The 15,817-nt window shown below is 39.4% G+C and overlaps 1 protein-coding gene across 1 annotated transcript in view; it reads right to left on the bottom strand.

The window, feature by feature from the left end:
* The window catches only part of cep192 (centrosomal protein 192), a 104,365-nt gene that overhangs the window by 23,191 nt on the left and 65,357 nt on the right, over nucleotides 1–15,817 (bottom strand). Inside the window, 10 exon segments of the mRNA XM_052023440.1 lie at nucleotides 771–799; nucleotides 801–896; nucleotides 2,514–2,712; nucleotides 2,976–3,138; nucleotides 3,846–3,955; nucleotides 5,087–5,208; nucleotides 8,081–8,341; nucleotides 10,357–10,536; nucleotides 12,546–12,633; nucleotides 13,110–13,292. Coding sequence (XP_051879400.1) covers nucleotides 771–799; nucleotides 801–896; nucleotides 2,514–2,712; nucleotides 2,976–3,138; nucleotides 3,846–3,955; nucleotides 5,087–5,208; nucleotides 8,081–8,341; nucleotides 10,357–10,536; nucleotides 12,546–12,633; nucleotides 13,110–13,292 — 1,431 coding nt within the window.

Genomic DNA, 15,817 nt, shown 5'->3' with positions numbered 1-15,817 from the left:
TAATGTTTTGTTCATAAAGTCCAGGATTATACATTTGTCAACTGTTTAAGAAAGATTAATTAAAACAGCATGTTCTTCTAGTTAAATACTAATCAAGACCACACTTAAAGAAAGGGGAAAAAATAAGCAACTAAATGTTGACCTGGATTTTGCAAGGAGGAATTAATAGTAAAGCTAATCAGGGGTCATTGTTATGAAATAAATTGGAAAGCAATTTCCAGTAGCTGTATACACAATTAAATGTGGAAATCCAGAAATTGGTATTCATGTTGTCCAGCTCTAAGACCAGCTTTGCAACACTGGTATTTTGTTGTTAGATTCAGTATTAAAACAAATGTGACATTGCAACACCATGGAAAATGGTAGAAAGAATTCAAGCACATGCAATCAGGTGAACTTTTAACTGTGTTAAAACTTAATTACAGCCTCACAACTTAATTTAACAAGTATTGTCTATTTCAGTTAATTAGTGGAATAAAAAAATTATGCTGCAAAGGAAAGCATTTACGGCCTATCCCCTAACTACTAGCAGAGAGTGGTAAACTGCTTTTTTCAACTCTGCTACTACATGGATTTCCAATGGTGTAAGTTGGGAGTTCCAATATTCTGAACTGGTGAATCTTTTTATTGTTACGTAAATAGTTTTATATCAAATTACTGATATTCTGATGTATTTTTCCTGATTTTATCTAAAGTGGAAATAAATTGCACATCAAGTCATAGTCAAAAAAAACTCTTCTCATTTAAATGCTAAACAAATTTATACATACTCTGGGTCAACAACTCCATGTTGGGGTGTCCACTGTTAAAGAGTGCGCTGGCCAAGACAGCTCGAAAGACAGAGACCGAGCGGAGTGGTTTATAATCTGTACCCGTCCCAGTTGGTACTGATCCATCTATAAAAGTGGAAATTTTAAATTTTTTAAAATTTTATTTACAGTGTGGTAACAGGCCCTTCCGGCCCAACGAGTCCGCGCCACCCATTTTAACCCAAATTAACCTACCCATACGTCTTTGGAATGTGGGAGGAAACTGGAGCACCGGAGGAAACCCACGCAGACACAGGAGAACGTACAAAACTCCTTTCAGTCAGCGACAGGAATCAAACCCCGATCGCTGGCAATGTAATAGCATCACGCTAACCACTACGCTACTGTGCCACCCAAATTAGACTGCTAGAAGCAAAGCTATGTAGCCAATTTTAAACCTCCAGTGAAGGTACATGGAAGCCTCTTATCTGCACTTTGTCATATATACATGTGACCTGAATGTGATTTTGCTGTTCAAAGAGAACTATCCACATATTTGTAACATTATGGCAAATAGACCAAGAATCCACCACTATCTGGTGATGGTTATTTAGTTGATTTTTATCAAGTGCATGGATACCCTATCCAATATAGCTAGCAAATCCACAGGAACGGAGAAATCACTGCTCCAGCAATCCAGGTTCAATCAATCACAATCTCTGATGCCATCTGTGTGGAGTCTGTACATTGTCCTGTCACCGTGTGGATTTTCTCCAGTTCACTGGTTGCTTCTCACATTCCAAAGATGTGCTGTTTAGTAGATTAATTGGCTGTCCTAAAATTACTTCCAGTGAAGACAGGAGGTAGGAGAATCAGAGAAGAGTTCATGGGTGCACGTGAGAAAATAAATTACAGGGAAATAAGAGGGACGATGGATTGAAGGGATTGCTCTGAGAAGTGGCATGGACTTGATAGGTCGAATAGCTTCCTTCTGTGTCATAAGAAATATGAGATATACTATTTCAATTTCCAGCACTAAATCAAAATTCTCCAAAAAAAACAGGAAAATGCTGCAAAAAAAAACTCAGGAAGTCAGGGAGCATCTGTGGAAAGAGAAACAGTTAATCTGTCAGAGCAGGAACCCTTCATATGTTTAATCAAAAGATTTAAGTTTTATTCTTTGAGCTTCTGTTGAGCATCACCATAACAGTGAAAGGTACAATGCAGAGCAGGTGACCAGAAAGGCAGGGTTACAGTTATGGACAATGGAGGAGGTCAGTTAAGTGGTCACTCCATTTGCATGAGAAGTAGTAATTTGCAACAAAAAAAAGATACCATGGCTTGAGCACCAAAGTACATTAAATTTAAAGCAATACAAATAACTTGCTGTTTCACCTGGAAGGAATGGTTACATGCCCTGGCAGATCTAATGGGAAAAATAACTTAATAGCAAAGACCTAATGGGAAAGATGAAAGGTTGGGAAAGATAATGAAACCAGATAGAACTATTTGACTACACGTTTTCAATTCAAAGACTTATGTACTGTTCAGAAGAAAAAGAGAAAACAGCTTAAACCCTTCACTTCAAGGTGTTTGCAGGTTAAAAATGCTTATTTAAAATGAACTATTTTCTTGGCAATTTGAATTGGACCATTACCTCTGGTGAAAGGATGCAGACAAGTTGTCTTGTGGTATCATTCTAGAGATGACTAATGAGAAGTCCTCCATTATACCTTTCCTTATTCTTAACTTCAAGGTAACTACATTGCCACATAACTCACCTGTTGACGGCACAGTAAGAATTAAATGCTCAGGCCGCACTGCCCATGAATACTTGGGCTTGGGTGACTGGTTTGGCACTTGATTAGAATTATGCAAAAGCAATGGAGAGCCTTGTGGTCCTCTTACTGGAAGAACATCCAATGATGCATTAGATGGATTTCTTTCTGAACTTCCAAGCACACTGCAATGAAAATTACATTAGCTTATTTTTTCATTTTTAAGCACTTTTATTAGGTTTACCATTTAAAAAAACTTCCAAAATTCAATTTACTTCTAAATAAGCATTTAAATCTTTCTTTTTACACAGCAACAAATTACTATTTCACCATATTAATCTTAAATATAGTTCAAATGAAAAGGTAATTAATTATCATGAATAAAGTAAACAAAATACAAAACAGCTAAATATCCCGAGTAAAATAATAATCGAGAAACTTCAAGTACCTTTCAGAACCTACATTCATCCCTTGAGAAGATGAAAATGAATCCAAGCCTTCTGTATTATCAGACTCACGGAATGCAGAACTTGTCATTACAGAAAGCATCACTTTCTTCTGACTTCCATAAAAAACATGGACATCATTTGGTCTTTTCGGTATGTCATAGACTACACAGAAGCAAATCACAAACAGTAACTTTAGTATGTCCGTTTGAAGCTTTGTGTAATTATTTTTATTCTAATACATGTTTACTATTTTGAAAGCTCTGTCAAACAAATTTCTGCTTTTACATACAGTGCAACCGTACGATAATGAACATTTGCCTTCAGTGTCTGCTCAATCGTCCATTCTAGGAAATGCAATCAAAAACCCATCTGTAAAAGTCATGGGTGCTGAAGCCATCCTCAATGATCTGGTTGATATCAATTAACTGACTGAATGAAGCCCGACTCTTCTTGGTCTGCACTGCCCAGATTCTTGCTGCCTTAACGACAAGATACTGCCAAATGCAGCTTCTCAGAAGAAGCGAAAAAGTTGGATTTTCAGACCCCTACTGAACTGACTTACATCTGTGCATAAACTCTAAAAAATAGTTAACATAAAACCTTCCACTCAAGAACTAAAGGTTAGATGTAAATATTTCAACCCCAAATACAAGATTTTTTTTTATTATTTTGCCACAAATTCAAAACAAAGATGAAAAGGTAAAAATCAAATATACTTTTCACCAGACACAAAGTGGCTGATCAAATAGTTTTGAAAAACCTTAAACGTTAACAGGTAGAAATTGAGTATTCAGTGTCAGTAACTCAAGAGCATCCACTAAAACTACCATGTGACTAATTAATTTGGAAAATAAAAAAAAAATCAATACCTTCTGATACCAATTCTTCACCAGGAAACTTTTGAGTGAAGTCTATCTTTTGCAGTGGACTGTTTCCACTAATGATCTGCTTGAGTCCCTGATGATTGCAGGCAAGTGCTCTGTGATAAACACAAGGGTTGGGAGGCAATAGAGGATTGGATTTATTGCATTTTAAGCATAAAATAATGATTTCTCAAAGAAAATACTTATATTTAAAATGAAGCTCTCATTTCAGCCTCAGGACAGCCAGCAAGTGAATAAAATTCCCATTGCTTCAATAAGCCTAATCACAAACGCCGAACATAAAAGATATACAAGTGGAAGCAGGCCCTTGAGTTTGCTCTGCCACTGAACATCAAGACTGATCCTATGGCTTCAGTCTAGTTGCACACTAGTTTATTACTAATTCACTTAGCACACTAAGATTCATCAGTATGATGATATTCACAGCCTTCTAAAGGCAGAAAAATATAAAAATTCACAAACATGAATGAAGAAAATTTTCATCTCTCCTATATACTTAAACATTATTCTTTGCTTATATATCCTATTTCCAGATTCTCCAGCCTGAAGAAACTGTAATCCAGGCACTTCCCTGACAATTCCTTAGCATCATAAGTCTTTATCAATTCTGTTCTCATTCTTCTGAATGAGAATAAGCCAATCTCTCTCAGTTTGTCCTCAAATGGGACATTACACTAAAAAAAATAAACGTTTTATTTAGGTCAACGAACCTGAACAAAATCACCCATAGAATATTAATATAGAACTGGGGTGAAAAGTGCCAAAATTTATTAAATATTCAGGCACTAAATTTACAGACTGCACACCCAATCTCAATCATTTCACTCTGTCAATGCAACTCTAGACTATGAAGACAGACAGACAGCTTCTTGACCTATTGCTGTAAGCAGCCCTGATGGCCTTTGCGAGATTCTATTCTTAAATGACCCTGAAAGTCTTGATTATTCAGTCACCATTCCCAAATTCTGATTTACCACTTGATGTCAACACATCACCATAAACAGGGGCCAATATCTATCCAGGCAGTTAAAAAAACTTCATTACTTTTCCCCTCTATAGCCCATATGTCCTGATAAGCTACTGGCATGGACTATGTAAAACTAGTCAGCAGCATATCAAAATGAGATTGGAAATTAAATTCAATGCCCTGAAACAACTTAGAAGAAATTGCAAAATGTTACCAGTATCATGAACACAAAGGACAAAAAAAATCTCAAATCACATACCTTCTCAGTTGCTGTCGTGCCACCTCGTCTCCACAAAAGAAGCAAATCATGCAAAGCAGTGCTGTATCAGTTCCATACTGAAGGCGCTCTCTTGGACTGGCATGGCAGGTTACCGTGATTGCCTGAAGAGATAGAGAAACTTTTGGTGGATTGAAACAAAATTATCTTGCATGTCAAGTGGTCTGGACTGAACAAAGGCAAGGAAGCCATTTAAATTTCAGAAAACATTGAGAGCATGAAGGAAAATGCAACTGCAACTTCCATTATCATATGTAACATCAGCAGAATATACTTGCCCTTCCAAGAGCAGTCCAGTTTAGATATGCAACAGAGTATTGTGTCAAAATGCGAGCTGGTTTGTGTCACGTCCAAGTGGTTAGCAGTTGATTCAGGCAATGCTAACTGACAATATGGGCCCCTTACAGCAAATGGAGGATTCAATGCTGAAGGTAGAAACCAAGAGTACAAAAGTGAAAAGCTTTGGGGGCAAAAAGAAATTGTTCTTAAAATTAGAACAAAATTAAGAGTGGCAGTTATCACAATAAAAAGGTAGTTGATCTGAAATCAATGATGCAGTGTCGCTTTCGTGCAACAAAAATGGGGAATATTACTTTGCACATAACAAGGCCCTACAAAAAAAATGGAAACGTTAATCAGCAGAACATGCTTTTCTCCTTCAAATATTGGGCTTGGGGGCTTTTTACCATCTGGAATTATTGGACATCGAGAAACCAGTCTTATCTGAGATCCCATCTAGTTCAAAGATGGGACTTCAGGTAAGCCATGTTTCTCAATAATTTATTTAAAAATCTGTATACATTCCAAATATCTGCTCCCTTTAATAGTCTATAAATAAGGCACATGATATAAAATTTGCAACATAGGATGGTAGTCATCCCATGTCTTTTCCTGTCAAAAAAGAGCTAGCCAGCCTAATCTCAGGTCTGTCGTGTTTCATATCACAATTTTCGAATACACGTCCATCTACTGCTTAAATGTAAAACGGCATGCAAAACAAGTCTTTCACTGTACCTTGGTACATCTGACAATAATAAACCAATTTACCAATAATGGTGAGTATTTTGCCTCTAACATTTTTCAGGTAGTGAATTCAAGACCGCTACCTTCCTTTGGCTGAAGGAAAAAATCCTCTCACCCCCTGCACCCCCCCGACCACCCCCATCACTTCAAATCTACAACCTAGATTTTTGATCCCTCCTCTGCTACGCCACTTCAAAATTTAAAACACCTCATTTAAGTCTCTCTTTGGTCTCCAGTCTTACAAAGAAAACCATTCAAGTTTATCCAATCTTTACTCAGAGCTACATTATCCTGGCGGGCTTGAAAGACTGGATAGGCTGGGACATTTTCCCCAAGTGAAGAAGGAGCCTGAGAGGTGACCTTAGAGAGTTTTATTAAATCAGGAGGGGCATAGATAAAGTGGATGGTCACAGACTTTTTCCCTAGGGTAGGGGAGTCTAAAACTACAGGGCATAGGTTTAAGGTGATAGGGGAAAGATTTATACAGGACCCGAGAAGCAAGTTTTTCCCACACAGGATGGTGGGTATAATAATAGGGGAAGTGGTTGAGGCAGGTACAATAACAACATTTTGAAGATATTTAGACAGGTTCATGGATAGGAAAGGTTTAGATGCATATAGGCCAAATGCAGGCAAATGGCACTAGCTCAAGAAGGCATCTTGATCAGCATAGATGAGTTGCACCAAAAGGCCTGTTTCTGTGTGGTATAACTATTGACCAGTCCTGGTACATTTGAGAAGCTGCACATGTATACTACTTTTATCGTTTCACACCATTCAATATTTAGGCCAATGTGATTATGAAAGCTCCAAAACTGCATTACAATAAACTCGGTCAATAGCAGATAGAGTAAAAAAAACACTAATCTCAGCCAATGCCACAGTGGGGATTTTCTTTTTGTAGAAACCAACTATATATTCCACTAAATGACAAAAAGCATTGCTCTGAGAGATGCATAATAAAAGAAGCCTGCCATGGCCCTACAACATACTGTGACCAGGTCTTGGAGAACTTGCACCTTCAGGGCACTGTTTTTGTGGTGCTACAAGGATATTCTACCTATAACCCTCCCCATTGCTCCCAAGTGAAATAAAAGATGCTCTGAAAAACAGAAACTGCTGTTAACTTTACAGGCCAAAGACCCTCATTAGAATCAGAAAAGTGAAAAACAGATGAGTTTTAAGTTGCAGACAGAGGGAGTGGTAGAAATAACTAGGGTGGAGACCAAGGCTGTCCAGGTGACACAATGCTTTTGAAGCCATCGAGTTATTAGATGTATCAGGACATGATCCGTGAAACAAAAGAACTTGCTGGAACTCAGAGGCAAGCACAGCAGTTGTTGGAAATCTGAAATAAAATAGAATGCAGGAAATACTCAGCAGCTTAGGCAGAAATGTGGAGGGAGAGAAACCAAGTTTAAGTGGATGACCTTGCATCAGAATTGGACAATTCTGACACAAACCTGGTTACCTGATATTATTGAACTCAGTACCAAGTTCTGAGGGCTGCAACGCACTGACACAGAAGTAGTAGTGCTGCTCCTTAAGTTAGGCTTCATTGGAACAGTTAGGCAGAGGTCAAGAGTGGGGATTGCGTAGAGAAGTGGCAGGTGACAAAACACACAGCATCATCCTTGTACAGAGATGTTCTTCAAAGAAGTTACCCAATTGCATCTGATTTCTCCAGTGCAGAGAAGACAACATTCTGAGCACCAAATGCAATAAATCGGATTAAAAAAGTGCAAATGAATCGCTGCTTCACCTGCAAAACCGATCAGATCCCTGAATAGTGGGAAGGGACTGAGTAAAAAGGCAGGTGTTGCATGGATAAGTGCTTCAAAAAGGGAAAAGGATGGGGAGGGCAGTATCTGTAAAAGCCGATCAGTAACATTAGAACAGATTCCGCTATAGCAGAAACAAATTGTGGATGTTCGTTAAAGAAACCACTCTTACCTGTCGAGTCCGTTCCTTGAGTACAAATTGGGCTGGAGAAACTTTTATAACTTTGGTATTCATAATGTTTTTTATCTGTGAATCCTCGAAACAAACTGCCTTGACATAAGCAGCTCGAGAACCTGTATTTCTCATATAGAAACTGATCTTGCTGACTTTGTCTGGTGTGATATCATTTAAATTCAGCACATAGCTGCCAGAGGTTTTTTTGACATCTTCTAGTATAATGTTACTTGTTCCTCCATAACCTGAAAGTGGAATCTGGAAGAAAGAAAAACCCTTTAACATTAACATAATAAAACTTCAATCATTTTTGTACCATGCAGACTGTCATTTTTTTGCACCAATCACTAACTAATCACCTCTAACTTTAGAGGTCAGACAGAAGCTCTCAGACATCTCCTCATAACCACCCCAGACCACAACCCCACTATCGAACACCAGCCACCGTCAAAGATCCCATCACATCAGAAATCCACTCCACAGCCTCCAACCTGATAGAAGAAATGCCATATTTGGGCACTCTCTCTTACCCAAGATTCGCAAACAAAAGGCCGATTGTTTCTGCCAGCTCTTGCCCCACTCAACTTATCTTCTCATACTTTGACTATTCTTTTTCCCCTTCCCACCTACGTCCAGGACACCTCGCAAACCCTCCATCATTTTGACAACTTCCAATTCCCTGGGTGCCCACCTTTATACACCTCCATCAGGAAGGACTTCAAGCTCTCCACTTCTTTCTGCAACAAAGATCCAACCGGTTCCCTTTCACAACACTCATTTGCCTGGCAGAATTTGTCCTCACCCTGAACAGCTTCTCTTTTGATTCCTCTCACTTCCTACGAATCCAAGGTGTAGCCATGGACACTTGCATGGGCCCCAACTATAACTGTCTTTTCGTTGCCTATATGGAACACTCCTTGATCCAAACCTTCCCTGGCACCACTCCCCAATTCTTTCTCCATTACACCGACAACTGCATTGGTGCTGCTGCTTACACCTGCGCGGAACTCATCTATTTTATCACCTTCGTGACCAACTTCCCATTCTGCTGTCAAATTCACTTGGACCATTTCCAATGCTTCCCTCCCTTTTTCTGCTCCTCTCTCTCAGGACTTTTCATTGGCATTTACTATAAACCCACTGACTCCCACATTGACCTGGACTTCACCCCTTCCTACTCTGCAGGGATGTTATCCCTGTCTCTCAGTTTCTCTGTTTCCGCTGCATCTGCAGAAACAGAGATGAGGCCTTCCATTGCAGGAGATCTGAAGTGTCTTCCAATTTCAGGAAACATGGCCTGCCTTCAACTGTGGTTGATGAGGACCTCTCTTGCATTTCCTCCGTTTTCTGGACTTGCACACTCACATCCCCTCCCCTCTGACAGAACAGAAATAGGGTTCCTCAAGTCTCAACCTTTCACCCTAGCAACCTCTACATCCAGCACTTCATCCTTCACGTCTGCCAGCTGCAATGGGATCCCACCACGGGATCCCACATCTGCCAGCTGCAACAGAATGCCATCTCTCCTCCCCAACTCTTTCTGCTTTCCGTAGGGACCACTCTCTCTGCTCATCCCTTTCTCCCTACCCCTCCCTGACCCATGGGACTATCCCCTGCAGCTGTAGGAAATGCAACACTTGATTTTACACCTCCCTTGCCACCACCCAGGGCCCTTTCAGATGAGACAAAGATTTGGCGCACCTCCTCCAACCTCAATGGCATTCATGCTCCCAATGTGGCCTACTCTACATTGACAAGACCAAGCGTTTGCAGTCTCGTGTCTCCAGACTATTAGTCCCAATTTACTGGTCATTTGCAGAGTCCACCATTCTGGTACAACCACATTGATTGTTCGGTTAAATTTTGTGAATCACATGATGCAATTACATAATACAGGAACAAGTTTAAGGCCTTTATTAATTTGTGTAAAAGGACATGAATTTAATATGAGACTGTTACTGTGGTTTCTGCCCTGTTCATATATATCTTTGAACATGCCCATTCCTATTTTATTTTGATTGGTTCTGCACTTTTTTTCTGTCAATGTAACTTGGGTATGGCACATCCGGTTTGACTACACTTGGCATTGTCTTTTACCCTATATCTAAGAGCAGAATCTAGCAGTTTTGAGTTTTTGACATGTACAGGGGAAGCAATTTAGGATTATTAGCCCCTTTGACAAGGGACAAGAACCAACTCAAATCATTAAAACAATCCATTTTACAGAATTCTTTGCTCGCTTTGTTTTCTTTAATCCAGCACCACATACATACTGTGAATTTTACTCCTGGTTGAGTTGACCGTATCCTTGATTGCTTAATTTCAAGTCTTGCCAACATACAAGCAACCCTTGTTGGTGCAAACAAAAGATGCACACAAACATCTTCTTTGGGGCAAACCATCAATTCACGATTACTGGTCAACCTCTCTTCAGGGCCAAATATGCTCTGTAACTACAAAGACAGACATTCAATCAAAACTCAATTTCAGACATTTAAAAAATGTTTGACAAATACTCCTAAAAAATACTACATGAATGTAGAGCAGTAAACCATAGGAACAGGCCCTATGACCCACAATGTCTGTGCCGACCATGATGCCAAAGTAACTTAATCCAATCTGGCTGCACATGGTCTATATCTCTACATTTGCTGCTTGCTCACGGGCCTGTCTAAATACCTCAAACATTGAGATCATATCTGATTCCACCATCTCCCCTCAGCACATTCCAAGCACCTACCACTTGATGTTTAACAAAAAACTTGCCTCATAAACTTCCTTTAATCTTTCCCCTTCTCACCTTAAACCTATGCCCTCTAGTATTTGACAGTTTCACACTGGGAAAAAGACTCTACCCTATCTGTGCCTCTCATAATTTTTATACATTTCTATTAGGTTGCCTCAGCTCCAAAGAAAACAATCCAAATTTGTCCAATCACTCCTTATAGCTAATACTCTTAAATCTAGACAAGATCCTGGCGAATCTCTTCTGCACCCTCCCAGCCTCCACATCCTTCCTGTAATGCGGTGACCAGAACTGCAAACAATGGTGCAAATGTGGCCTAACCAAAGTTTTATACAGCTGCAACATAACGTGCCAATTTTTTTTTTATATACTCAATGCCCCAATCAAATGAAGCAAGCATGCCATATATATCTTTTACCACCCTAACCACCTGTGTTGCTACTTTCAGGGAGCTATGGACTTGCACTCCAAAATCTCTTAATAACATCAATGTTCTTAAGGGTCTTATTTACTGTTTACTTTCCTCTTACATTTGACCTCCCAAAGTGTAACTCCTTACACCTACCTGGATTAACCTTCATATGCCATTTCTCTTCCTTAATCTTCTGGATCAGCCTACCATGAGGGACCTTGTCAAATGCTTTACTGAAGTCCATGTGGACATCATCCACTGTTCTAACCTCATCAATCAGCTTTGTCATCTCCTCAACAAAACTCAATCAAGTTCGCAAGACATAACCTGCCCCATGCCGACTATGCCATAGAAGTCCATGCTTTTCCAAATGCGAGTATCTAACCTATAATTTGCTGTATTATCCCTATTGCTCTTCTTAAAGGAAGAGCATTGATTATTCTGCAATCCTCTGAGAACTTGGCAATGGATACAAAGATCTCTGCCACGGCCCAGTCTCCTCTCTTGCCTCCCTCAATAACCTGGGAAAGATCTCATCAGAACCTGGGGACGTCCACCTTAATATTCAAGAGACCTAACAGCACCACCTTCTTTATAGCAACGTGCCCTAGAATATCATACTCCTCCAATTTCTTTGGTGAACACTGATGCGAAGGACTCGTTTAGTACCTTGCCTGCTCCCTCTGGCTCCAGACATAAATTCCCCCTCGTCTTCCACTGGAGCTACCCTTTTCCTTGCTCCCCTGCTGTTTTTAATGCATGCATAAAATGCCTTGGGGTCCTACTTGCCGAGGACAATTCATGGCCCCCTTTTAGCCCTCCTGATTCCTTATTCAAGTTTTCTCCTGCTTCCTTTATATTCCTCAAGGGCTCTGCCCAATTTTAGCTTCCTAAACCATATTTATGCTTCCTTTTACTTTTTGACTAAATTTCTACAAAATCTCATCATCTGAGGTTCCCAAACCTTGCCATCCTTATCTTTCTTCCTCACAGGAACATGCTGGCCCTGAATTCTGACCAAATAGATTTGACAGTCATGACAATTTCTTCTAAACTACATCAATTTTCCAACAACGTGCATTGAAAATACACTGCATGATCTCACACAAGTTACTTCCAGCATTTAATATCACCACTGACTTGTCACAGAGGCAAAAAATTATCATCCATAACAAACATGAAAACAACATGAAGTGGCACTTTGAAAATGCATCTCCTTCGAAACAAAGATAATCTTTAGGGTATGGTTATTTCCTTTCATTCCCATATGCAAATTACATCACAGAATCTGAGTTAAAACTTACTTGAAAGCAGTCTTGATCTTGACCTTTGATCAACAGGCGTAACTGCTGTGCAACAGTCGAACTATTTCTAAGCACAAGTTTCTGATGACTGCAAGATGAAAAAGAACAGCACACTGAGAAAATATGCAAGCTGGTTAAAACATAAGTAGTTTAAAAAAAGCTATTTCACTGATGGTGGAAAGACATACTGGTCAGTAGGTAATGTATGCAAATATGCAAGCTGGTTAAAACATAAATAGTTAAAAAAAGCTATTTTACTGATGGTGGAAAGACATACTGGTCAGTAGCTAATGTAAATTACAACCAGTACAGGTGGGTAGCAGGAAGATCAGGGTGGAGTTGATGGACATGGGAGAGAGACTGGATTACAGGGAAGTAAGTGGGGCAATGCAACTGCTGGCTCTTAGAAGATTCCTAGTATGATTCAAATGACTGCCTCTTAGATCGTGAGAAATTATGAAAAATATAAATAGGAATTACCCTATCACTTCAATGTAGCTAGAAATAGTGGTGTAAATATGGACAGCGTCTTTCACCGGAGAAGTCACTAAAAATGGTACTTACACTGTCCTTCCAAGAGAAACTCCTCCCCATGCCATAAATTGCTTGTTGGACAGAATTGGTGGTATCTCCACTGAGGAGCTTGATGGTGAAGAAACGGATTGATCCAATTCAGGTTTCCAAAGCATTCCTTTCAAGCCAACTTCATATTGGGGACCAAAAGGCTGAACCAGAATAGCCAAGTGGCTAAAAGAGAATAATTCTGTTGCAATGCTTAGTATTTACAATGACTTTACCTTCAAACATCATAATAACAATTTGTTCACTTATTTTATTGACAGAGCAGCTTTAAAACAAGATCAATGGAGTGAACATAATTGCAAATCCAAAAGGTGAAATACTGTAGATACCATACAGTTAGAATAAAAAATGCTCATTACAAGCAATATCTGTGGAGAAAGAAACAATTCTTAGAATCAAAGTTATACAGCAGAGAAACAGGCCTTTTGGGCCAACTCGTCTATGCTGACTACTTGAGATATTCTTATTTCCCTGCCCATATCTCTGTAAATGCTTCCTATCCACATACCTGCCCAAATGTCCTTTAAACAGTTGTTGTACCATCCTCTACTGCTTCCTCTGGCAGCTTATTCCATATACCCGCCATCCTTGTGAAAAAGTTACCTCTCAGGTCCTTTTTATATCTTTCCCATCTCACCTTAAACTTGCCTCTAGTCTTAGACTTCCCTACTCTGGAGAAAAGACTCACTAACCAACCTTCTCTATTCTCCTCATGATTTTATAAACCTCTACAAGGTCACCCCTTAGCCTCCTGAAAAAAGATAATTGAAATGAAACAATAACTCTCTTCCTCTCTCCAAAGAGAATGAAATACAAAATTACTGTATTTGTGATGTATAATGGACTTCTCTTGTCCCCACATGCAGTTCAGGCAAGTCTTCTTTCATTAGGATACTAATACTACCCAAATTGGTGCTGTAATATATCAGATGGACTTTGCATCACAAACCTTGAAAACCGAGTACATACAACTTTGTCACTAAATTGTATATATTGCTTCACTATGGAGGATACTGTATATGTCCCCAAGATAACAGATGGGCTAATTTCAAATGACGAGGAACTTGTAAAAATCCCAATTACAAGGGATAAAGTATTACAGAAAATTACATTGCTAAAAGCAGACAAATTGGTGGGACCTGATGCCATGCACCCAATGATTTTAAAGGAAGTGGCTGCAGAGACAGTTCAAATTTTTCCAAACTTGCTAAATTCCAAGATGGTATCAGAAGATTGGAAAACAACCAGTGTGACACCCTTATTCAAAAATGGAGGAAGACAGAAAGTGGGGAACTCCAGATCAGTCAGTTTAACATCTATTGTTGGTAAGATGCTAGAGTCAAAGTGGAAGTAACTAGTCATTTAGGAAATCTGCATATAATCAAACCTGATCAACATGGTTTTATGAAGGACAAATCAGGTTTGACAAATTTGATCAAATTCTTTGAGAATGTGACAGGGAGTGCTGATAGACAGAAACCTGTAGATGCAGTGTATTTAGGTTTCCAAAGGAATTTGATAAGGTGCCACACAAGAGGCTGGTGCATAAATTAAGAGCCCAATGTATGATGGGGAAGTGTGTCAGCATGGATTGAAAACTGGCCGTCATATAGAAAATAGCTGGAGTAAATGGGTGCTTTTCAAGTTGTACGGATGCAACTAGTGGAGTATCCCAGGGATCAGTTCTTGGCCTCCAATTATTCACTATTTACATGAATAATCTGCAGGAGGGAAGGGGAGAGGTTAGACAGTTTGAATCTGTATTCATGAGAGTTTAGAAGAATGAGGCATGACGGTGTTTAAACATGTGAGATGTTAAGGGGGCTTGACATGGTAGATGTTTTCACTGGTGGGAGATCACAAACAAGGGGACAAAGCTACAAAATAAGGAGCCGGTCATTTAAAACTGGGGTGCATGGAAATTTCTTCTGGAATTCTTTGGCCTGAGGGTGGTGGAGGCCAAATCATGAGATACAGTATATTCAATATAGAGATGGATAAATATTTGAAAGATTAAGAGGTTATGGGCAACTGACACAATAGGAGTCATGGCTAGCAAAGATCAGCCATGATCATATTGAATGCTGGGGCAGGCTTGAGGGGCCCGGTAGCCTACTATTTTCTTGTGTTCTAGAATATTTTTGAAGGAATGTCTCAACCATTTCACTAATGTAAATAAAGAAAGGGGATGCCGAGACAAGGAAAAGGTTACATGGGTTGTCCAACAGATAGGTTGAAGAAAATTGTTTGGACAGTTTTTAAAAAATGGACAAAGATTTAGTTAGGAACTTCCTTAGACTAGGACATGGATAACTTAAAGTGGAGAAATTAACAAGGATAATACTTTTAATTAAGGCCAAAAGCCAAAGTGGATAGTGAGGGCAGGAGTGATAGGAGAGCATGATTTGGTGCAGAGTAACATGCATGTGGCAGATGTTAAACAAGCTGAAGTTTACAGAAGATGGAGGAAGGACAGTCAGCTTAACAGAAGTCAAATCGGAAGATGAATCTTGAGCACATACATAGTTTATCAGCAAAGGATCACAGGTCGTGTGTAGACGGAGGTAAGCACTCAGAATAAGGACGTGGGATTGAACACGATGGTAACAGTCTTCGCAAACTAGATGCATTTGCTAAGGAAGGGTGGAAACAAAGTGGAATTTGCAATTGAATTTGAATATCAGTTGTAT

The sequence above is a fragment of the Pristis pectinata genome, chromosome 9 (assembly GCF_009764475.1).
Source record: "Pristis pectinata isolate sPriPec2 chromosome 9, sPriPec2.1.pri, whole genome shotgun sequence".
Classification (NCBI taxonomy): domain Eukaryota; kingdom Metazoa; phylum Chordata; class Chondrichthyes; order Rhinopristiformes; family Pristidae; genus Pristis; species Pristis pectinata.
This window is presented reverse-complemented; position numbering and strand designations above follow the sequence as displayed.